General features: G+C 36.4%; 1 protein-coding gene and 1 pseudogene across 1 annotated transcript in view; both read left to right on the forward strand.

Annotated features, from left to right (window-relative positions):
* Positions 1 to 595: 595 nt before the first annotated feature.
* LOC102429996 lies at positions 596 to 1,166 on the forward strand (annotated as a pseudogene).
* Positions 1,167 to 7,029: 5,863 nt separating this feature from the next.
* SI (sucrase-isomaltase) overlaps positions 7,030 to 24,634 on the forward strand; it is an 82,164-nt gene continuing 64,559 nt past the window's right edge. Inside the window, exons 1-8 of the mRNA XM_023753914.1 lie at positions 7,030 to 7,147; positions 9,961 to 10,097; positions 15,809 to 15,926; positions 16,218 to 16,327; positions 17,243 to 17,394; positions 18,740 to 18,911; positions 20,829 to 20,928; positions 21,813 to 21,925. Coding sequence (XP_023609682.1) covers positions 7,030 to 7,147; positions 9,961 to 10,097; positions 15,809 to 15,926; positions 16,218 to 16,327; positions 17,243 to 17,394; positions 18,740 to 18,911; positions 20,829 to 20,928; positions 21,813 to 21,925 — 1,020 coding nt within the window. The remainder of the gene's footprint in view (positions 7,148 to 9,960; positions 10,098 to 15,808; positions 15,927 to 16,217; positions 16,328 to 17,242; positions 17,395 to 18,739; positions 18,912 to 20,828; positions 20,929 to 21,812; positions 21,926 to 24,634) is intronic.

The raw sequence follows: 24,634 nt of genomic DNA on the forward strand, positions 1-24,634 counted from the left end.
AGAGAGAATCATTGATTGGATGCTTCCTGAATGACTCCAACTGGGAATCTAGCCCACAACCTGGTCATGTGCCCTGTCAGACTGGAACTGATGAACTCTTGATTCATAGGTCAATGCTCAACCACTGAGCCACGCCAGCTGGGCTAGTTTGACTTTATATTATAACTATAGAGTGTCCAACATCCTGGGGAAATAATTACAATAGTATCATTGTAATAGTAAATTTTTTATATATTCTAAAAATAGGGAAGTTTGCTAATAACATAAAATTGTATCACTATAGCCTGTGTTCTCATTTACTTGGACAATTTTTCTATTGTGTCATGAAGAGGTTAATAACTTAAGGCTTTTTGTACCCAATGCAAGGTCATTTGTACTTTACTAGTATGAGTCAGTGATTGTAGAAGTGGGAGTATCATTAATCTCTTTATCCTCTTTGTTGCAAAGTTGGCATTAATAACATATTAACAGGCTAGAGTGGTCATAAAAATCTCAAAATATATTGCAGTATATTGAGCTCCTCAGATACAGCGCTGGGACAGGTGTGGGCAGAACAGTCACTGGGTGACTGCTTGCTGAGGAGAAGTAATTAAACATGGGCAAAGCAGATCCTAAGAAGCCAAGAGGCAAAATTTCATCATATGGTTTCTTTGTGCACAAGAAGAAGCACCCAGTTGCTTCAGTCAACTTTTCAGAGTGTTCTAAGAAGTGCTCAGAGAGGTGGAAGACCATGTCTGCTAAAGAGAAAGGAAAATCTGAAGACATGGCAAAGGCAGACAAGGTATCCCTCCTCAAATGGAAACTAATGAGAAATTAAAGGATCCCAATGCACCTAAGAGGCCTTATTTGGCCTTTTTCTGGTTTTGTTCTATCATCCAAAAATCAAAGGAGAGCATCCGGCCTATCCATTGGTGATGTTTCAAAGAAGCTGGGACAGATGTGGAATCACACTAATGTAGATGACAGATAAGCAGCCTGATGAAAAGAAGGCTCAGCTGAAAGAGAAAAACAGAAAGTATGTTCCTGCATACCAAGCTAAAGGAAAGCCTAACGTAGCAAAAAAGGGAATTGCCAAGGCTGAAAAAAGCAAGAAATAGAAGGAAGAGGAGGAAGATGAGGAAGATGAAGAGAATGACGATGATGAGGAAGATAAAGAAGATGAATAAGTTGGTTCTAGTGCAGTTTTCTTTTTCTTATATATAAAGCATTAACACCCCACCCCTGTATACAACTCACTCCTTTTAAAGACAAATATTGAAATGTAAGGCTGTGTAACATTTGTTTTTAAATTGTATAGTGTCCTTTTTCTGTACATTTGACACACTGTGGAATATGTCTTTAGATAGCCCAGTCCTGGTGGTATTTTCAATAGCCACTAACCTTGCTTGGTACATTATGGAGGTTGTTAACTGGCATGAAAATTTAAAGCAGTTTCTTGTTGATGCACAGCACATATTAGTTATATATGGGGATGGTGGTTTTGTGTTTTTGTTTTGTTTTGTTTTGTTTTTTTCCATTTTCAATCCTCTCTGATGCAGCTTATAGGAAATAATTGTTCTGTTGACTGAATACCATTCTAATTGAAAAAATAAAAGTTGCAGCTGTTTTGTTGACATTCTGAATGGTTCTAAATAAATACAATTTTTATTAGAAAAAAGAAACTCAAAATATAGTGAGTAGGATACCTGGGGATAGTTTCTTAGTTCACTGGTCCTGCATTGTCTTGGCAAACTTGAGCTAAATGAGCTTGTGGCCTATATTTTCCTCCTAAAAATGTATGTTTCATGAAATTAATTCTGATCTGGGTAAATACTAAAATAAATATTGGGACATTCTGAGGTAATCTTTTTTCTTTTTTTATTAAATTTATTGGGATGATGCTGGTTAATAAGATTATATAGGTTTCAAGTGTATAATTTCTTGATACATCATCTGTCTATTGCACTGTGTGCCCACCACCCAAAGTCAAATCTTCTGTTACCATATATTTGATGTCCTTTACATTTTGCTATTTCTCCACTCCCCTTCCCTTTGGTAACCGCTGTTATCTGTATCTATGCATATTTGTTTGTTTTTCTTAATTATTCATTTCTTGCTTTCAGTTTTATATCCCACATATAAGTGAAATCATATGGTCCTTAACTTTTTTTGTCTGACATTGTCTTAACATGATACTCTCAAGGTCCTGCTTCCTATTGGTTGGGGTTAATGAATAGAACCAGAACCAAGGTGGGAGGAAGTATGGAATAAAGGGAACAAAAGAAACTGCTGGAGCCAAAGAACAGTTCATAGAACTAGAGAGGGAAATGTGGATATAAAAGAGAAGATATGTAATTTCAATTTACATAAAGCTTTTTAAATAGAGAAGACATAAACTATATACACATAAAAGACAATCTAACAGATGACTAAAACTTGACAGAGATTAAGTTTCATTTCAGTAACATGGGAGGCTGGAAGGAAAGTTTGCCCTTATCTTTAAAAGAAGGGAAAAAATGGGTAAACAGCTAATTAATTGCTTATTTTGAACCAATCAGAAAAATGAAATTGCAGGGATAACATAAAAACTAACTTCAATTTTAATAGTGATCTATGTTGTCATGAATATTCATGACTTCACAACTTTTCATTGCTGAAGAATATGCTATTGTATGTATATGCCTGGTGTTTATGGGCATCTGCATTATTTCCAGTTTGGGAAAATTATAAATAAAGTTGCTATAAACATTGATGTAGAAAATTTATAATCAACCTGTCTATAGCTACCTGCTGGGATTTTTATTGGGATTATATTGAATATATATGTTTAATTGTAAGGCATCTAAAGCAGTTTAATATTAAATTGTGTAATCAATGAATATAGTCTATCCATTTATTTAGATCTTTGATTTCTTTTATCAACATTTAGTTGTTTTCAGAATAGAGGTTTTGTATATATCTTGTTAGATTTATACTCAAATACTCATTTTAATGCTATCATAAATTATCCATTTATATCTATAGATATATATATGTGCTGGGTAGATATGTATGTATCTTTTCATTTTAATTTCCAATTGTTATATAGGAACATGATTGACTTAGAATATGACCTTATATCCTGTGACTTTACTACATTCACATCTTGGTTCTATGGGATTTGGAAGGATTTAATGACATTTTCCACATATATAATTTTGTGCTCTGTGAATAGAGAGTAAATCACTCATGATTTTTATTACATGGGACTTAGTTCTGTCCATTGAGACCATTCTAGCATGAGTCTAATCATATTTCCATATCACTGCTCTTTATATACTGGAAGTTCTCCTTTATATCTCCCCTGAGTCTCACAGTAATCCAAGCATACACTTCTCATATTCTCTTTAAACTTAAAAAGCTAGTTGCTCTACTCTGTGTGACCACCTTTAAATATATATACATTCCTTTTAAAAGATAGTGGAAGATTGGTGCAGAACTCAGATACTAATCTTTTTAGAGTCAAATTGTACTCATCATGACAGTAGAGCTGCAATAATGATAATAGAGTACGTTATCTCATATAACTCTGACAGTGACCTTTTGGATAGTTATTTTTCTTTCCACCCTATAGATAAAGAGACTTTAGCTTAAAGAAATTAACAAATTTGCCCATGGTTTCTCAGGCATATGTAATACAGCTGGAATTTTTCCCAGGTTTCTCATATTGAATACTTTGCTCTTAAATTCTATACTAGTTTAAAGCAGAAGTGTAATTGAAACTGTCATTTTTACTGAATGAAATGGTAAGTAGTTATAAGATAATTTTGATAATTAAATTAGTGCTTCAATGAGAACAGATAAATTAAAATGTTGATTTTAATTTTGGATTACTTATTTATATATCTTTACTTTTGCGTTATATTTTTATGGATTTTGTCAATTCTTCAATCTTAAGATTCACAATGAGACACAGGAGATAACTTTTACTAATCATTGCTTTTTATGATTTATTAGCTTTTAATAGTTAGTTCCTACAAATGTTTCCAAATCCCAGCTTACAAATATGTTGCTACTTTGGAGTGAGAGTTTAAATCTCACACAATGAGATAAAACAGTTATGAAGAAACATCCAAATAAACAAAATAAAACTTTGAAAAGAGAAAAAATAGTATAAATAAATACTTTTATGTTTTTATGTTAATTCATAGCTTACAAAAATCAAAGACTATTTCAGAGCATAATTATTAATTAACTTAGATTTCCATATTGAAATATTGACCTAAACTATTTGCGGGTTAAGGCTTTTTACAATTGCCTGTCAAACATGTTTACTAAGTAATGATAGGCTGGTTGAGGGTGCAATAAAACTTTATGAGTAGCTCGATATATACCTGAGCAGTTTTCCCTGATCATGACTTTGGCAGCCTTACCCTAGCTCTGGTACAAACTAGCAAACAGAACAGGCTATGAAATAAGGTAAGTTTATGGGTAACAATTCTTTGTTATTTTCATGTTTCCCAGTAGTTATGTGTTCTCTTAGTTCATGTTAACAATCTTCCTGTTTATCTGCACTTCTTTAAAATATTAAAGATAACATATTTCCATTTGCCATTTTAAATATATAGCCCCTTATACTAAAATAGGAGAGGAGATTTCTAGTTTTTTTTTAAGAAGTAAGAATATTTTCTTTGCCCAGCTCTTTATTATACTTTTTGTCAGACTTAAGTGGATTTATAGCAGGTGTAGTTTAATTGCTTTATAGAGAAGAAAATAAGGATCAAAATATTTTGTAATATAGAAAATACTCTAAGTATGATTAAATATATTTTATCTAAAATATATATACACAGGCAGAGTAGAATGGTACAATTATAAAATATTTGATCTTTTCTAGTAAATCTTTTAAAGATCAATCACCACATTATCATCTAATAATATATTGCTCATTTTGAAAATAATATACAGAGAAAGGACATAATTTCCTCAGAGTATATAATTTCCTCAAAAAAATGTTACTTAAAATTAGTGATTAAAAATAATATCACTGTAATTACCATCTACAACATATGAACAATTTTAATATTGATTGTTTATGAGTACTCACATAAGAATTTTAATTTTAGGGCATTAATTTTGTTCTCATTTTCTAGATACAAGAGGGTTTGCTTCATGACAATAGGCATTTCTTTACTTTTCTTAATGAAAAAAAAGCATTTTTTTTGCTTTTTTTTGCTTCTTGATAACAAAGTAGGATATTACTTTGAATGACACTTAAATTATTTCAAGTTAAACATTAAATGCAACTGTGTCATTTCTCATATAACACTGAGCAATTGAGTTTCATTTTCTAAACAGCTTAAATATCACCTGTAAGGTTTAGTTTCTATTTAGTTTATCTGAATGTTACCAATGTAATAAACAGCTTATATATGTGTGAATTACAAAACGTTTAAATATCTGTTATATCATAAAAATTGAGGCTGCACTTGCTCGATGTTAAGTTCAGAACCACTTTCATGATTCTTGCTATAAAAATACAATAATCCAATAGGGAAATTGACATATGTATAAATAATTGCAGTAGATTTGGTATCTGCCATGGTGAAATGGAAAAAGTATACATTCCCTCTGCCTGTAAGAGTAGGAAAGGACTCACTGAGGAAATGGCGTTTGAACTGGAACTAACCTAGAAAAGCATATATGGGAGGATTGAAGAAAGATTAAATAGCATGCACTGCCCTTACCGGTTTGGCTCAGTGCATAGAACATCAGCTTGTAGACTGAAGGGTCCGGGGTTCATTTCCAGTCAAGGGCATGTACCTTGGCTGCGGACACATCCCCAGTAGGGGGTGTGCAGGAGGCAGCTGATCGATGTTTCTCTCTCATCGATGTTTCTAACTCTCTATTCCTCTCCCTCTATGTAAAAAAAAAATCAATAAAATATATTTTTAAAAAATAGCATTCACTAAGATATATTATCCAAAAAAGATATTGTAGTTGTGGGTGTCATTCTGAAAATATTTTGGAAGTAGAATCAACAGGACTTGTAGAATGATTGACAGTGGTAGAAAGATATGGGTGAGCGAAAAGAAGCTTTAGGTTGAGACAACTTGGTATAGGAACTGACATAGATAGGTGCAGGAGAAGGAACTAGTGTGAGAGCCCCCCCTCATAATTGTCGATTTAAAAACTATTGAGTTAAGATTTACATAAAAATTATAGAATACAGAAAAGCCATAAAAACAGGAAGGCTAGAAAAGATGAGTGATGCATAGTCAAAACAAAATTAAATAAACTTTAAGATAATTACTAAAATGAGTTCTTCCCAATCTATATTTAGATATCTTCTGTACGCTCACTCAAATGCTTAATGTTACCTTAAAGTTAATGTATATATATATATAGTTTTGTATGATATATTTTATTTGCTATTTAAGGAACTTGAAGATTATATAGTTTGAATCTTTTTTTAAAGCAACAACTCACAATTATATACTGCACATATATATATATAATATATATGTATTTTATTTTTCATTTTTATACTTTTTAGATATGTTATATTTATATTTTTTTACATATTTATAATCTTTTCACAATATTGTTGTAAGAAAACTGTTGGAATTTGAGACAATAGCTATAGTAGGAAGAACTACATTTTTTTACTTTGAAATTCTTAAGTAAAATGTGCAAACCAGTGTTTCTTTCATACACTGTATCCTTGTAAAAATTAAGGAACAGAGTACAAACTTGAGGGGTTTTAGACTTAAAAAATGTTCTAAAATGAAAGAGCAAGGCACACCTGCTGGAAATCCTTTTTAAAAAATGATTCCATCTTAGTATGCTGCTAAATGCACATCCTGAATTCACTCCTTTTACTTAAAATTGAATGTGTTGTTTACATTTTTCCAAAGTATATTATTTTAGATTGTAAATTTATGGAAATCTTTCTAGCTCTGCTTGTGTTGTGCTTAACTCAAAAAATGTATATAATTTTATGATAATGATGATGGCTTTTTGTAGCTATGTATTTTATATTTTAAACAAATATTTCTTTTTTTTTTTTAGATGGCACGTAAAAAATTTAGTGGCTTAGAAATCACTCTGATTGTCCTCTTTATTATAGTTACCATAATAGCTATTGCCCTAATTGCTGTTTTAGCAACCAGGACACCTGCTGTTGAAGGTAAGTAGCATTAAAAATAATTGCACAATCTAGTGAAGTTACAGGGAAGTTTACTCCATAATAGTTAGGCTTTTCAGCAGACAGGCAGTCTGTGCGCTTGGTGGAGGGCAGGAGTGCTGGATGTTCAACCACCAGGAACGCCTGGAGATTTTGTCTGGTGGGGGACCCGCCGGCAGGGGACAGAGGGCCAAACTTCCTGTTTCCCCGGAAAGGCTGGGATGGCCCCGGTGAGGTCGGGATGGCCCCGGTGAGGTTGAAACGGTCCCGGTGTGGTGGGGACGACCCCGGTCAGGTTGAAACGGCCCCGGTGTGGTAGGGACAACCCGGTCGGGTTGAAACGGGCCCCGTGGGGTGGGGACGGCCCCGGTGAGGTTGAGGCGGCCCCCGTGAGGTAGGGACGACCCCGGTGAGGTCGAAACGGCCCCGGTGTGGTAGGGACAGCCCCGGTCAGGTTGAATCGGCCCCCGGTGTGGTGGGGACAACCCCCGGTGAGGTTGGAACGGCCCCCGTGAGGTAGGGACGACCCCGGTCAGGTTGAAACGGCCCCGGTGTGGTAGGGACAACCCCGGTCAGGTTGAAACAGCCCCGGTGTGGTAGGGACGACCCCGGTGAGGTTGAAACGGCCCCCGTGAGGTAGGGACGACCCCGGAGAGGTTGAAACGGCCCCCGTGAGGTAGGGACGACCCTGGTCAGGTCGAAACAACCCCGGTGTGGTAGGGACAACCCCGGTCAGGTTGAAACGGCCCCCGTGAGGTAGGGACGACCCCGGTGAGGTTGAAACGGCCCCCGTGAGGTAGGGACGACCCTGGTCAGGTCGAATCGGCCCCGGTGTGGTAGGGACGACCCCCGGTGAGGTTGAAACGGCCCCCGTGAGGTAGGGACGACCCCGGTGAGGTTGAAACGGCCCCCGTGAGGTAGGGACGGCCCCGGTGAGGTTGAAACGGCCTTGGTGAGGCTCAGACGGCCCTGGTGAGGTTGAGACTACTCCAGTGAGATTGGGACAAATAAAGGGGACCAGTATGGACTGATGAACAGGGGTAGATACAGAAGCTGAGCAACATTGAACAGAATGTTAAACTACAGTGGGAAGCCTGGGGAGGGTTGGGGGGGGGATTAAGAGACCAACTGAAGGACTTATATGCATGCATATAAGATTAACCAATGGACACAAGACACGGGGCGGGGGGGGCGGGGGGTAGGGGTCGGGGGAATGTCAAGGGGGGGAAAAAAGGAGACATATGTAATACTATTTGTAATACTTTAAGAAATAAAAATTATTATTAAAAAAAAAAATAGTTAGGCTTTTGGAAAAGTAGTTTATGAGATGAAAATTATAAAAAACAGATTTGGCTAAGTTATGTAATTACTCCAACTTATTCTATCCGTTATATCTTAGTTATTTCAATGAAGAGCCATTATAATTAAGAAATCTGTGTGCTCTCACATTAACCCTCTTCCCCACAGTGGGCTGCTTGGGAAACAGCAAAGAGGCAAAGGGATCAAGGTGTTAATGAAGGTGGAATAATTGTCTACTGGTGAGACTCTTCCAATTAGTGGGAAGACCTGGGTTTATACTCTGGTTTTCAGACACTTGCAAAGGGGGGTGGAAAATTTGGGGGAGTACCTGTTTGTTTTAGACTCTTTGAAAAAAGAGACACACAGAGAGAGAGGTTGCATGAGAAAAAAAGGAAGAGGCAAAGGAAACAAGGCTTGAAATGTTTACCCTTTTAATGAATTATTTTATTCTAATTTAGAGTGGATGAATACTACTCTGGTTGACCTAATCTACTTTCTCTTTTCATCATTCTATCTTGACCAAATCAAAACTGGAATGGATGTTAAGTTGTCTTCAAAGTAACTGTAGTTAGCACTTTCTACTGCTCTTAGTCTTTTGTTTTATCTTTTTCCAGTAAACCAGAAGCTCACTACATTGTGAAGCAATCAAATTTAGCTTGCCCATACCTGATGGCTAGAAAGATCTTTATTATATAGACTAGAGGCCCAGTTCACAGAATTTGTGCATGGTTGGGTCCCTAGCAGCTGCTGGTCGTCAGCTGGGATCTCTGTTCCCCCGGCTGCCTGACGCTGCTGGCCAGGGCCTCCCTTTATACCTGCCTTGGCCTGGTGCCACCTGCTCATGGGCTCCACCATCCCTCCACGGTTCCACTTTCATTGGGGCCCATCAGGGTCAGCAGCACTCCACTGCCGCCCGCTGCCAGCGCTGCGTCACCGATGCCCGCCATGTTCCGTGCCCCCCCTTGGGGGTCATTGCACATCCAACTCCCGCCTGTAGGGGCAATTTGCATATTAGCCTTTTATTATTTAGGATTTGGGATTTATTTTTCATTGCTGTTCCCTGGTTTCTCTTTTAATTACCTTCAAGTATCTTCTTTCTCCTACTTTTCTTTTTTCTTCTTTAATTTTTGTCTCCTTCTCTACATTATTTTCCCATCCATGTTTCTTCATCTTCCTTCTTCATCTATACAAAACAAATTGTAAATATGGTGGGAATGTACATTTTGTTTCCTTTTAAATCTACTTCAAGACCTTCTGTGAATATATTTTGTTTTTCTGAAGAAACAGTCAACAGGGCTCTACAAATCTATTTTTAAATATCATCTGGATCTTTTCCTTTTGAGGACTAAGATCTGAATTTGTGGGTTCTAATTTAATGCCAAGGTTATTTTATTTTATTATATAAAAAATCATGTATTCTTTCCATGTAAAGCATTCACTACTTTAAAATATGAAAAAGTAATACAATATCACATTTTATTTTATTGACCTTCCCCCCCCCGCTCCCCCCCCCCCAGGAAGTACTGGTTCTACTGCAATTCCAGCAACTACTCGTTCAACCACTGTGCATCCGGGGTCAGGAAAATGTCCAAGTTCGCAGTATGATCCTATCAATGAGAGAATAAACTGCATTCCAGATCAATTTCCAACAAAGGTCTGAAAATAAGTCTTTAATATTTTTATGAACAGATATATTCAAATAATTATATTAAAATATTACTCAATATTGGTTCAATTCCTATATTTTTAAGATGTAGCCATCAATTAGGCTGCATTCACCTTTTTAATATAGTTCTGTATAAACAGATGAGCGATAATAGAAATAATTGAGATTGCTTTTCTGTATCTCTATTCAATTCAAATTTAAAAGTTAACATTTTTATACTTAACGAGGTATTATTAATTTTATAAACTTTCCTAAAATTCTATCCTCTCAAATCAACTAATTAAAAACCTTTGGCAATATATAACACTTGAGAGAGAATATCTATTCTCAAATAGAGTATTTGTAATGGCATTAAGAAGTATCAATGGAAAATAAAATAACATTGATTTTTTGAATATTGTTAATTTTTTATTATTTGGTTATTTGGTAATTTGGAAGAAGCTGAATGGAAATAATTAAGGGTAATTGAATGGATTCATATAATCTTAAGTTGCCTCTTCTTTGGTCTTCATAACCTGTATGGGAATAAAGGTCAATGAGTGTGTGTGTCTTTGTGTATTCACTTTTTTCAATATCTATATATTATAATGTATTATATGTACACCAGAGGCCAGGTGCACACAAACTTGTGCACTCGGGGGGGTCCCTCAGCCCGGCCTGTGCCCTCTCGCAGTCTGGGACCCCTCGGGGGATGATCACCTGCTGGCTTAGACCCGCTCCCTGGGGGATCAGCCTAAGCTGGCAGTCCGACATCCCTCTGGCAGCCTGGGAGCCCTCGGGGGATGTCCACTTGCCAATGGAAACAGGCTTAAGCTGCAATCGGACATGCTTAGTGCTGCTGAGGAGGCGGGAGAGGCTCCCACCACCCCCGCTGTACTGGCAGCCGGCAACCTGGCTTGTGGCTGAGCAGAGCTCCCGCTGTGGGAGCGCACTGACCACCATGGGGCAGCTCCTGCATTGAGCATCTGCCCTCTGGTGGTCAGTGTGTGTCATAGTGACCAGTCATTCCCAGTCATTCTGCTGTTAGGGTCAATTTGCATATTACTTTTTTATTATATAGTAGTGCCTGGCCAGCCTGGGTGAGGGGCTGATGGCTGATGGATGCTGGCCACAGCCCCTTCAGGGTGGAGGGTCCTTCTGGGGTGTCTGGCCAGTCTGGGTGAGGGGCTGAGGGCCGTTTTCAGGTTGGCTAAGCCCCCCAGCGGGGACCCTCACCCCATGAGGGTGTGGCCAGCCTGGGTGAGGGGCTGATGGCTATTTTCAGGCTGTCCACAACCCCCAACCACCCAAGCTCCCAGTGGAGGCTGGCTGGAATCAGGTATCTGGGATTTATTTGTCTTCTATAATTGAAACTTTATTTCCATGAGCGGAGGCCTCAGCTGGCTCAGGGCTGGAGGGAAGCTTGGCTTCCTCCATCACCGGGGCAACCAAGCCTCCTGCTTGCTCTAGCTCCATGGCTGCCAACCGCCATCTTGGTTGGGTTAATTTGCATATAGTCTCTCTGATTGGCTGGTGGGTGTGGCTTAGGGCATAGCAAAGTTATGGTCAATTAGCATCTTTGTCTTTTATTGGTGTAGATAATATAAATATTATATATTAATCATATCATATACCATTATACAATATATTCAAATTATATTATATATTTTCCCATGATATGTCTACTACATAATATGCCTAATATATTGCATATCTCTATAATATACAGATAGTATGCATATATATAATCTGCTATACCCACAACATCTATACTAATAAAAGGGTAATATGCTAATTAGACCAGGAAACCTTCCAGGAGACCTTCCAGACATCCTTCTGGACAAAGCCATGTTGGCGGGGCCAATGCAGTGGTGGTTAGGGACAATCAGGCCAGCAGGGGGGGGCAGTTGAGGGTGAGCAGGCCAGTGGGGGGGGCAGTTGGGGGGAAACAGGCTGGAAGTGGGGGCAGTTGGGTGTGATCAGTCTAGAAGGGGGTGGCAGTTGGGGGTGAGCAGGCTGGTAGGGGGTGGCAGTTGGGGGTGATCAGGCCAGCAGGGGGTCAATTGGGGGCGATCAGGGCCAGAAGGGGGGCAGTTGGGGGCAATCAGGCTGGAAGGGAAGGGCAGTAGGGGGTTATCAGCTTGGCAGGCAGAGTGGTTAGGGGCGATCAGGCAGGCAGGCAGGTGAGCAGTTAGGAGCCAGTAGTCCCGAATTGTGAGAGAGATGTCTGACTGCTGGTTTAGGCCCGATCCCACAGGGGATCGGGCCTAAACCGGCAGTCGGATATCCCCCAAGGGGTCCCAGATTGGAGAGGATGCAGGCCAGGCTAAGGGACACCCACCCCCCGTGCACGAATTTTGTGCACCAGGCCATTAGTCCTATATAATGAAGAGCTAATATGCTAATTAGACCAAACAACAGAATGACTGTTCAGCTGGGGCTGCGAGGGCCAAGACAGCCAGGGCTACGAGGGCCAAGCCCCTTGCATTAATTTCATGCATCAGGCCTCTAGTATATCTGTAATATGCATAGCTGAATCTCACATAATTTTCTAATTACTTTGCCATGAGAACTTGAAAATAGGTGAGATTTTTTTATTCATAGTACAACTTTAGGAATAGTGGATTCTATTCCTTAATAACTGAAAAAAATAGCTAAGTACCAGTGTTTAATGTGACACAGTGAGCAAATTGGACAGATATTCTTTTACGCTAATATTCTCCTTAGGAGATAATTGAAGCTTAACATACAATCCTGTTAGGAAAATTTGGATTATTAGGATCTTAAAGAGAAACAACATTTAAAAGCCATTTGTTTAAGGTTTATGTGCCTACTATTAGTCTTTAATGCAGTCTGTTAAGCTGCTAAAGAGTGTTTTCAATGTGAAATGAATTAAACTTATTAATTTAACAATTTTTAGCTAATCTATTTTATATTTGTCATTTAAGAATAAAAGGTGAACTTTAAATGGTGTTGTAAGAAATAGCCTTAAAGCTCACCCAGAATGCATTTATTAGTCAGCTGTAATAAAATATCACTGACTGATGGCTTAAACAATAGACATTTATTTTCTCATTATTCTGGAAGCTAGAAGTCAAGATGCCATTATGGTTGGTTTCTGGTAAGAGTTTTGCTGGTTTTTAGATAGCTGCATTCTTTTGTCTTCACCTGGACCTTTCTTCTGTGAATGGAGAGAGAGAGAGAGAGAGAGAGAGAGAGAGAGAGAGAGACTCTTCTTTTTCTTAAGAGTTTACCAATCCTGTCAAATGAGCCTCACTTAATGACCTCATTATTTAAACCTAATTACCTCCTTAAAGTGCTTATCTCCAAATAAGGTAACATTAAAGGTTAGAGCTTCCTACATATGAAGTGTGGGGGACACAATTCAGTTCATAATACAGAGTCAACCCAGTATATATGATTACATATAATTCTATATGGGTATTTATATACACATAAAATAAAAATAAGAACATAAATTTATTTTACATTTACCTACTAAAGTTTACGCCTATTGGTGAATATTTAATGTTTTAATTGTTTTGCCTTTTCAAATGAAGCAGAAAGAAAAGTGAAGTTAGAATAGGAATGATAAGTAATAGGAGAAAATGTCTGAAATCCTGAAAAATAGGCAAATGATAAACATAAATAACAAGTATCAAAATTTATAAAAAATACCCCAAATTATTAATATATTAAGAGCATGAGGTGGTATACATTTTTAAATTAATATTTTGTTGTATATATGTAGTGTGTTGAATATGTTGTACCCAGATTTATGTTTAAGAGGAGCCTCAAATGTGACCTCCTTTGGAAATAGGTCTTTGCATATGTACTTAGTTAAATGAGGTCATACTGGATGAGGGTGAGCCCTTATTCCAATGACTGCTGTCTTTATAAGAGGAGGGCTGACACACACAAGACCACAGGGAAGAAGGCCATGTGAAGATGGAAGTGGAGATTACAATAATGTATCTTCAAACCAAGGAATGTCGAGGGTGGCCAAGAGCCACTAGAGGCTAGGAACAGACATGGAAGAATTATTCCCTATGGCCTCAGAGGGAGCCTGGTTCTGCTAACACCTTGCATTAGGACTTCTAGACTCCAAAACTCTGAGAGAATAAATTTCTCAAACTACCCTTTTCATGGGTGTCACACTGCTGTTGGAAACTCTTACAGTATGTCTTGAGGAACTTCATGTAACCCCATTTTACTAAATATTTTTTTTTAACTTAGCAAGATATGATTATAATTTGCTTATTTATTGTCTCTTGTTTTTAAAACTTTACACCTTTTTAAATAAGTATATGTATGTCTAATTTTACCTCTCATTTCACACAACATTTTTTTTTTAAGGGAGGGGAGGGGAGGGGAGGGGAGGGGAGAGGAAGGAGGGCAGGGCTGAGCGAGCGAAGTTCTCCTCTGGCAGGCCACCGGGAGCTCTCACACAACATTTTCAAAAAAAAATTTCTAAATAAGGACTACTGTAAGTGACAATTTTTATGCAATTATTTTTTTGTATTGCTGGGAGTATTTCTATAAGTTAGATAACTAGAGATAAAATTGCCTGATCAGCCCAGCCAGCGTGGCTCAGTGGTTGAGCATAGACCTATGAACGAGGAGGTCACGGTTCAATTCCCCATCAGTGCATAGCCTGGGCTGTGGGCCCAATCCTCAGTATAGGGAGTGCAGGAGGCAACCAATAAATGATTCTCTCTCATCATTGATGTTTCTATCTCTCTCTCCCTTTCTCTTCTTCTCTGAAATAAAAATATATTTTTAAAATTGCCTGATCAAAAGCCACACACACTTGAGAGTACATGTATGTATGTATGTGTATATTTGTGGGTGTGTGCACACATGTTTGTCAGATGCTGCTTTAATTTGATATTAATAGAAATAGGATAGAAAGTTACATGTATAACATCATATAGCTACTAAAAGTGAGGGTTTTTAACTTTTTTTCCAGACAAATAGCTAAGAAAATAAAAACCATAGGTGTTCAAGTTATGAGTGTATCACACTATAAAATTTAAATGTTAAATACATTTTAATTATACTGGTGTTAACACATAACATCACCATGTGGCCTAACTTTTTATATAACCATATATAATTTTTCTCCTACTCCACACAATTTTTCCATATAGATAATAAAATTACTGAAAATACAGTATTTTGCTTTATACATTGACTACAATGGCAGCAACTAGTTGCCACGCCTGGCACATACACTAGTTTAAATAGTTGAAGTAAACATTGAACTAACAATTAGCTGGAAATGAGAACCTTACATATATTATGTAGACTTGAATTCAGGGCCATATCTTCATCTTTGTGGAATCACTTGCCCACTGATACATTAGTAAACAAGAAATATTTTAGTTCTTCTGCAGTGACTGTAAGACAACAGAATGGATTGTAGTTACCCAGAGGGCAGAAACCTTAGAATTTACAATCATGTGCACTGGTATGGAAATTAAACACAACTCAGGCCATCAATCTCTGATATGATGTAATGAATTCAATTGATAAAGTATTTATATTTCTTTCAAATGAGAGGAAGAAAAGAATATGTGCTATTTTAACATATATACATAAACTTTTAAAAAATGTTCATTTAAACATTTTTTGAGTGAATGAATGTTTAAGAAAATAAGAGATTGACACAAATGATAACAGTACTAACCATATAATTCCTTTTATAAATGTTTTATCAGGCTACCTGTGAATTGCGAGGTTGCTGCTGGAGACCCTGGAATAATTCTGTTATACCTTGGTGTTTCTTTGCAAATAACCATGGCTATACTGTTGCAGGACTTAAAAAAAGAAATACTGGTGAGAATTGTTCTATCATGGTGATCCAATATCATATATTTGACGTTGAATAAAAAATATGTTTTAAATTTTTCTTTGGAAAATAAATAGAATCAAATGGAAAGTATGTATTCAAGAATGTCCAAAATAATTATATTTAGAATTTATTTTTTATAATTGTATCTTCTGTATTGAAAAAGAGATCAATATTTGTGATAAAATCAATGACATTGCCAATACAAGAAAACATGTAATAATTATTAATCTTTATAAATCAAGGCATGACTCATACCAACTTTTTGTTTCTTTAAGGACTTGAAGCCCAATTAAACAGGATTCCTTCACCCACAATATTTGGAAATGACATTAACACTCTTGTCCTCACAACTCAAAGTCAGACATCCAATCGTTTCCGATTTAAGGTTTGGTTTTTGGGATTTCTAAAAAAAAAGTTAATAATGAAAAGGGTGTTATGAGCATACCATTCATTCTACTAAGACATTTGCTCCCTCAAAACATATTTACTCCATAGCAGAGGACTAATTAGACTAGTTACTAGACTTCTCTGAGCTTGTGTACTCAAATGTAACATAAATAGTTCCTCAGGCGGTATTTTTGGAGACTTTAATAATGTAGTCATTGTAAAATACAGTGTCTTAAGAATAAAACTCAATAAACTGTAGTAATTTTTACTCCAACTCCAGACTGTGATTAAGAATTAGTTTAAATTTTAATTTGAGAAAGGGGTTAATTGTGCTGTATAAATGTGACTTACACTCCCTAGTTCTTTTTATCGGTATCACTTGTCTTTGTGATTTTAAATAAACTAGTTTTTGTGTGGGTGTTTTAGCAGTAGTTTACTAGTATGGTCTTTTGGATTTGAAAACATTATATCCTGTGTATATTACCTTTTTAGCAAAGTTTTCAAGGAATTAAGGCATTTTTAAACAAAATTTAAAATCATTATGGGATTTATAAGGGGTAAATAATGAAAAGCAATAAGGATAATTAAATTCACAAAAACCTAGTATTCAAAACTCAATATTTTGTAATACTATTATTAATATTTTATATCAGTCAATAAAAATCTTTTTTTATACACAGTACTTTTACAACCAAGTAATTCTATTTATTTCTTAACAACTTATACAATTTATTTTGTGCACAGCTATTCAACAATGCTAAAATTAAGCTTATGGCTAGATTAATAACTCATTTATAAAATTATTAAATGTATTAATTTCTATTTGGAATTTGCATTTAATATTTAATTCAGACCTAGAAAATTAAATAGCAGTTTTTAATAAGATAATGCTAACTTGTTTAAATCTTTGTAGATCACTGATTTAAATAATAGAAGATATGAAGTTCCTCATCAGTTTGTAAAAGAATTTAGTGGAACTGCAGCTTCTGATACATTGTATGATGTGAGCGTTAGAGTAAATCCATTCAGCATCAAAGTTTCTAGAAAAAGCAACAATAAAATTTTGTAAGTAATTGGAATTATCTTATTTTACATTTATACATGGTTAAATAACTATTCAATTTCATCCTATTTTAGAAATAAGAAAATCTTAATTTTATTGTGTTTTATTAAAATATATTTTTATTGATTACAGAGAGGAAGGGAGAGGGAGAGAGAGATAGAAACATCAATGATGAGAGAGAATCATTGATAGGCTGCCCCCTGCAGGCCCCCTACTGGTAACTGAGCCCGCAACCCACGCAAGTGCTCTTGACCGGAATCAAACCCAGGACCCTTCAGTCCCCAGGCTGACGCTCTGTCCACTGAGCCAAACTGGCTAGAGTAGGGCAATCTTAATTTTAAATCATTTTCAGAAAGAATAGCTTTCGTTCCAAAAGAGGGTGGTGTACATCTTTTTTAAAGATATATTTATACAGGAATTTTATTTTCTGTGGATAAAAATTACAAGGACAGGCCAACCAAAGTTGAAGGTGGAGAGCATCAGTGACACGTGTTAGCCTTGCCTATGTTTTCACAGACCTAGAACCCCTATTGTGTCCTTTCCCTATTATTTACCTTAAGTCTGTTGTCAATTTATAGGATCAACTAGCTACTATTCAGAGGGAGGCTAATTTTTATAGTAATGCTAAAGGTCTTTTCTTATTTATAGATATTCAATTAAATATAGCATTGAATGCCTTCATTATGAATGTAGTGTGAGAAATATTTGAGAAGGAACTTAGTAATTTTTCAGATAAATTATTTTGCATCTCCAGGAAAGGTTAATTAAGCGGCCAGGATCAAGTCTCCACAATTGCCTCTCTTAAATATATTCTTATAATTCGCAATTACCTTTATGTTAAATCACAAAAATATTAAATCTTATTTCACATCTCATAGTATATATTTGATATGCATAAAATATAAAACCTTTTTTATTTTTCAAAGAATGATTTTGAACTCAATTTTAGCATATATGTCAGAGGAGGGGAGCCTGCCTCTGGAACAAGGCAGAACTGGATTTGAAATCTGGCTCTCCTGTCTACGAGGTTGTCACCTTAGAAAACATGAATTCACTTTCCCAATTCTGTCATTGCTGAAATGGGATTTATAAAGGTAGTTGTGCTTTAGGATTGTGATGAAAGGAGAGAATGCATGTGAAGGAATATATTGGTAATGAGTAATTAAATTGCGTTGATGGAATTAACAAGTTCTGCTTATGGTATAATTGATGTGTTCTTAAGAAGTGACCACGGCTACCATGTGACATATTTAAAATGAAGCATTCTGGAAAATAACATAGACCTAGATCCAGTAGAGTATATTTTTTACAATTCTAGATCATTTATTTTCTTCTTTCATGGAACAGGTTTGACACCAGCATTGGTCCCTTGGTATATTCTGACCAGTATCTACAGATCTCAACCAGGGTTCCCAGTGAATATATTTATGGTTTTGGGGAACATATTCATAAGAGATTTCGTCATGATTTGAATTGGAAAACATGGCCAATTTTTACCCGGGATCAACTTCCTGGTGATGTAAGAGACTATCTTTCTTATTATAAATAAAATTGCTATATTGAAGCTGATAGTACTTTAAGCCTATTTGAAATCCTCCAGTGTTACATAATCCACAAGTTTATTTATTGTAAGGGCAAGAATTGATAACAAAGTCTTAATTTATATCAATAAGTGACCAACAGATTTTATGCATGTTTAAATAGGTATTTCCAGTTTATGAATGTTTTCTTTTGATTTTTATATTTTATCATTTCCTTTTTGGTCACTCTTGTACTTAAACCTATCATTGTATTAAAATAATTCTAAACTCTTAGCATGTTATACATGGTTTTGTGTGATATAATGTCTGTCTATCTATTGAAGATCATATTGGGCACTTATGCCTACTTCTTTCTCTTCCATAACATATTATAACCTTCTATAAGTTCACCCATTTGCACAAGGAGTTGGTTCTATTTTTAAATACTGAAACCTGAAATTCTTTATCATGTATTCAATGTCATTGAGGGCTCTTTTAAAGTTTCACCTCATAGCAATTTCTCCCAAACTCTTTTATACAGAATTAATATTTACTTTTTAACCCTTTATTCATATCCTATATAATAAAGATGCAATATGCAAATGGTCGTTACGCCGTGAAACATAACAACCGACCACATAATGACTGGATCATGGATCAGCAGGAGGGTGGGGCAGCGAGCTACAAGCAGGTGGCAGAGAGCTACAGGAGGGGGCAGGGCAGAAAGTTATGAGGGGGAGTATGAGGGGGGAATGGAGGAGCTACAGGAGGGCGGGGCAGGGGATGGAGAGCTATTGGAGGTCAGTGCGAGCTACTGGAGAGCTACTGGCACACAGATTTGTGCACAGGGCTATTAGTTTTAGTATAACAATCATCACAGTATATTATTTGTGCATATATGTGAATATACTTCCAGAATATGAGATTCTTCAGGACAAAGACCACATCATTTAATTTTTTTATTAATTCATGATTGTTTTGAGTAAAATTATAGCAACTTTAAAAAATGTTTTTATTAATTTTTTAAAGAGAGATGAAGAGGAAGGAAGAGATAGAAACATCAATGATGAGAGAAACATTATTGATTGACTGTCTCCTGCACGCCCCCCATGGGGGTTCAAGCCCACAACCTGAACATGTGCCACAACCAGGAATCGAACTGTGACCTCCTGGGTCATAGATCGATGCTCAACCCCTTGGTCACACCGGCCAGGCAAATTTTAGCAACTCTTTAAATGCCAATGTTAACTATTTTATTCCTAAAAAATGAATAAGTAAATTTGTTTTAAAAATCCCCACTGGGTACAGGATGACTAACAAATTCTACCAATCCTTGTTTACAGTATCCTATCTGTAATAAACACCAGGCTGACGACCTCATAGCTATTTTAAATGCATTCTTTCCTTTGAACCTCCATATCCAACCAGTCAAGAACTCTTATTTCTTTTACCTCATAAGTGTATTTCCAATTTGCCTCTTCCATTTCATCTACTCATCAGCTCTCAATAAATGTACTGCAAAAGTTCTATGAGAGTGGACATAATTCGGGAATTCTCTGCAGTTCCTTGGGTATATATGAACATAGTGGTTAAATATGTCAATACCCTATCATGAGTAGCTTAGTAAAACTCATTTAATCATAATAAAACATAAGTGAAAGTTAAATAATTTCTTACTAGTACAAATCATATATTATGTTACATATTTTATCTTCATATGTTAATAATGAAAATCATTTCGATGTTTTTGTGCCGCAGAGTTACACACGGCACATACACTGTAGGAGGAAAGATTAGCATAGAGCTAAGAATGATAAATAACAGAAACAAAGTGGAATTTGTAAAAGCCATTTTAAATAAATAAACTTTTTGTGTTAAATAGACTTAAAATTTAATTTTAACACTTTGTCTTATAGAATAATAATAATTTATATGGCCATCAAACATTCTTCATGTGCATTGAGGGCACTTCTGGAAAGTCGTTTGGTGTCTTCTTGATGAACAGCAATGCGATGGGTAAGAGTAATTTATCTGATGATATATTTAAATGAGATTTAACTTGAAATATTTGAACTACTCTCTTTATTCCAATAATAGATATTATCTGAGAGTAAACTCTATTGTTAGTGATGTAGTATGTGAAATTATAAGTAGGTTTTGAAGTTAGTGAGACACTGAATTTTTGCATGCCAGGACTCTATTTGGAAAAAATGTTACATTGTGATATTCAGGATTTTTCTTTTTCCTTCAGAACAACGTTGAAACACACCCATGAAAATGAATATTCCCATTGCCATAGTCTCGTTAAGATAAGTTAGCATACAAATAAAAAAGAGAAAGGTTGATAGGGGGAGAGAAAGAAGAGATAGTATTTTATTAGTTTATCATAATTCAAGTAATGTAAAATCTCTTTTAATGGTATGAGTGCAATACCTATATTTAACAGGTAAACTGCTGATAATAAAAGCCACAAAATTAATAATTCAGCAAGAACAGTAATATTAGATGGTTATCCAGGCAATTATTGTTTTACATATAGAACCATCAAATTTTCCATGTTTTTCTTAGAAATAACTACTTGAAATGCAATTTAAGAAAGAAATATTTTTGTTGCAAAAGAACTGGTTTTCTATTCCTTGCTATGCAATTTCTATGGGAGCTTTTGCCAGTATCTTTACAAGGAAACATCTGGGATATCCTATCATAAACCTCATACGTGGTAGCATTTTACTTTTTCCATGTATTTTTCCTATCTTCAATATCTTATTTCCTCATAATTATTTAAAAACAGCTTAAAATTATGTGCTCAATAGACAACACTTTAAATAGATACTATAATTATTTTATCACTCTTTACCTTTTTACTATTGACATATGCTTTCTCAATTTTTATGTTGTAGAGATTTTCATCCAGCCTTCTCGTATCATAACTTACAGAATCATTGGTGGCATTCTGGACTTTTACATCTTTCTAGGTGATACACCAGAACAAGTAGTGCAACAGTATCAAGAGGTGTGTTTCAGGTTTATATTATAAAATATTTTTAACATATATAACTTGCCTACATATTTAAATGACTTTCTTTAAGATATCTGGAGCCTGATAGCTAACTGTATGTTTAAATCTTACCATTTCTCAGTTATGTCAGGTGGTTTTTATTTTTGGTTTTGTTTTCTGTACTGTGAAGCCTATGTATATTTAAATGTTTATGTATCTGACATATAATTGTGTATTACTTCTAGGCATGTGAGTTCAGGAGTTGAATTTCTTTATGAGGAAGTATCTTCAAGCCTCAGGATAGGCAATGAATATATAGGCTATACAACTCTATGGTAAAAATCCTAGAGGCAACTGAATTCTGAGGAAGGCTAGTGAAACTTACTTTTAAGGCACAGTAGGAAAAGTCTCAGAAAATTGGCCATGACATTCAGGTTTATTAGAAGGGCAGATTTTGAAACACACTCTGAAGTCTTATGTTTTAAGGTTACGGTCTAAGCAGCTCTCACTTACCTTTAAGTAACATCCTGGCGTAACTGAGTCCAAAATGGGCCTTGGGGAGGTGAGAAATCAGGGCATTCCTTGAGCCTGATTTTGAGTTTCTTCCTTAGAATTGTTATCCTGTGGCGTATATACTTCCTGATGTTATCATAGGAAAATAAATCATTTTTATTGGTATCAGATGTATGGATCATGCTTATTTTTAAAATCTTGTTATATTGATCCCTGGCCAAGTAGTTCACTTGGTTAGAATGTTGTCCTGATACATCAAGGTTGTGAGTTTGATTTCTGGTCAAGCACGTACAGAATCAACCAATGAATGTATCAATGAGTGAAGTAGCAAATAAATCCATCTGTCTCTCTCTCTCTCTCTCTCTCTCTCTCTCTCTCTCTCTCTCTCCCCCTTTCTCCCATGCAATCTCTATCTAAAAGCAATCAATGAAATGAAATATTGATTTATTAATTATATTTTGACATGCAATGCCCATTTCCTAAGTTAATCTCAAAGAAGAAATTATTGCTATAAAAACTGTCTTTAATTAGTATCCAAAAGCCTAAAATGAGAGTAGCTAGGATTATACACTATTGAATAATTAAAATGTTCAATAATTCCCAAATTGCTGTTTGTAAGAGTAAATTTCAGAAAAGAACACAAAGTTACAGTCTCTATTATATGAAATCATAATTACAGTGCTAGGCTGGCCTGTATACAGGCTTTGTGTATGGTTACCACACCATCAAAACAAGGGACAGCACATTTTTAAAAGGAATTTGACATTTTGTTTTTGAAATATTGATTGGGAGAGTTGTCACGTGTTGAGTAAAGCAGCAGTTGAGACTGAGTTATGCTTGGCATGTGAATGCAGCGTACATATAGCAGTACACTTGCTTACATCATTTTATGGGTCAAGTTGCAAAGGCTTGAATGTAAGCACTACCATAAAACACTGGTATAAAACACAGCACTACTAATCACTGCTGCATTTAAATGAGGCTCAAATTATGTGGAGAGTAGACAAAAGAAATTTTGTTTCTTGTTTGAAGGAAAACTAACTGTCCTTTTTGTACAAGCTGGCCAAATTATTGGGTTCAATATGTTAAAATTTAAAACATAATTTACTTGACTATCCAGATAGTTTTATGTTTAAAAGAAAATGTATATACATATGAAATGAATATCTAACTAATGTAATGTCTAATAAATATTTTATATATTTTCATGAAATATAAATTATGCCATATCTGTAACACACACACACACAAAGACATTTCAATTCCATGTTCAAACCTTTAAAGAAATTCTGTGGAACATTAAGATGAATAGGGTTTAAAATACTGAGTTTCTGAGAGTTTTATGTGATTAACTACAGGCCCGGTGCATAGATCCATGCACTGGTGGGGTCCGGGTGCATAGATCCATGCACTTGTGGGGTCCCTCAGCCTGGCCTGCATCCTCTCGTAATCTGAGACCCCTCAAGGGATGTCAGCTGACCTGTGGGGATCAGGCCGAAACTGGCAGTCTGACATCTCCCGAAGGATGTAGTAGTGCACGAAGCAGCTGGAGGCCAGGGAGGAGGCCGAGCCCAGTCCAGGTGCTGCACCGCTCCTACTCATCCTGGCCTGCTGCACTTGCCACCACCGCAGCTCTGTAGCGCCGCCACAGCTGCTCTTGCCAGCCCTGAGCCCGGTGTCTGGCGCCCCTTGATCTGCTGAGTGGCACTCCCGCTATGGGAGTGCACTGACAACCAGGAGGAAGCTCCTGTGTTGAGTGTCTGCCCCCTGGTGGTCAGGGTGCATCATAACGACTGGTCATGCTGTTGCTTAGGCTTTTATATATATAGACTAGAGGCCTGGTGCACAAAATTCATGCATGTGGGGGGGGGGGTCCCTCAGCCAGGCCTGCACCCTCTTGCAATCCGGGACCACTGGCTCCTAACTGCTCTCCTGCCTGCCTACCTGATTGACCCTAACCACTCTGCCTGCCTGCCTGATCACCCCTAACTGGTCACCTGACCGCCCCTAACCACCTCTGCCTTGGCCCCGCCACCACAGCTTCATCCAGAAGGATGTCTGGAAGGTCGTTTGGCTGTCTGGTCTAATTAGCATATTATGCTTTTATTATTATAGATTATTATAAAAATAAATTTAATTCTTCATTGAATGCAATAGCCCAATTTTAGTATTTAAAAATTTTACATAGTAGTATTTAGACATGTATAATGG

Source organism: Myotis lucifugus, unplaced genomic scaffold (genome assembly GCF_000147115.1).
Source record: "Myotis lucifugus unplaced genomic scaffold, Myoluc2.0 scaffold_53, whole genome shotgun sequence".
In the NCBI taxonomy this organism is placed as follows: Eukaryota; Metazoa; Chordata; class Mammalia; order Chiroptera; family Vespertilionidae; genus Myotis; species Myotis lucifugus.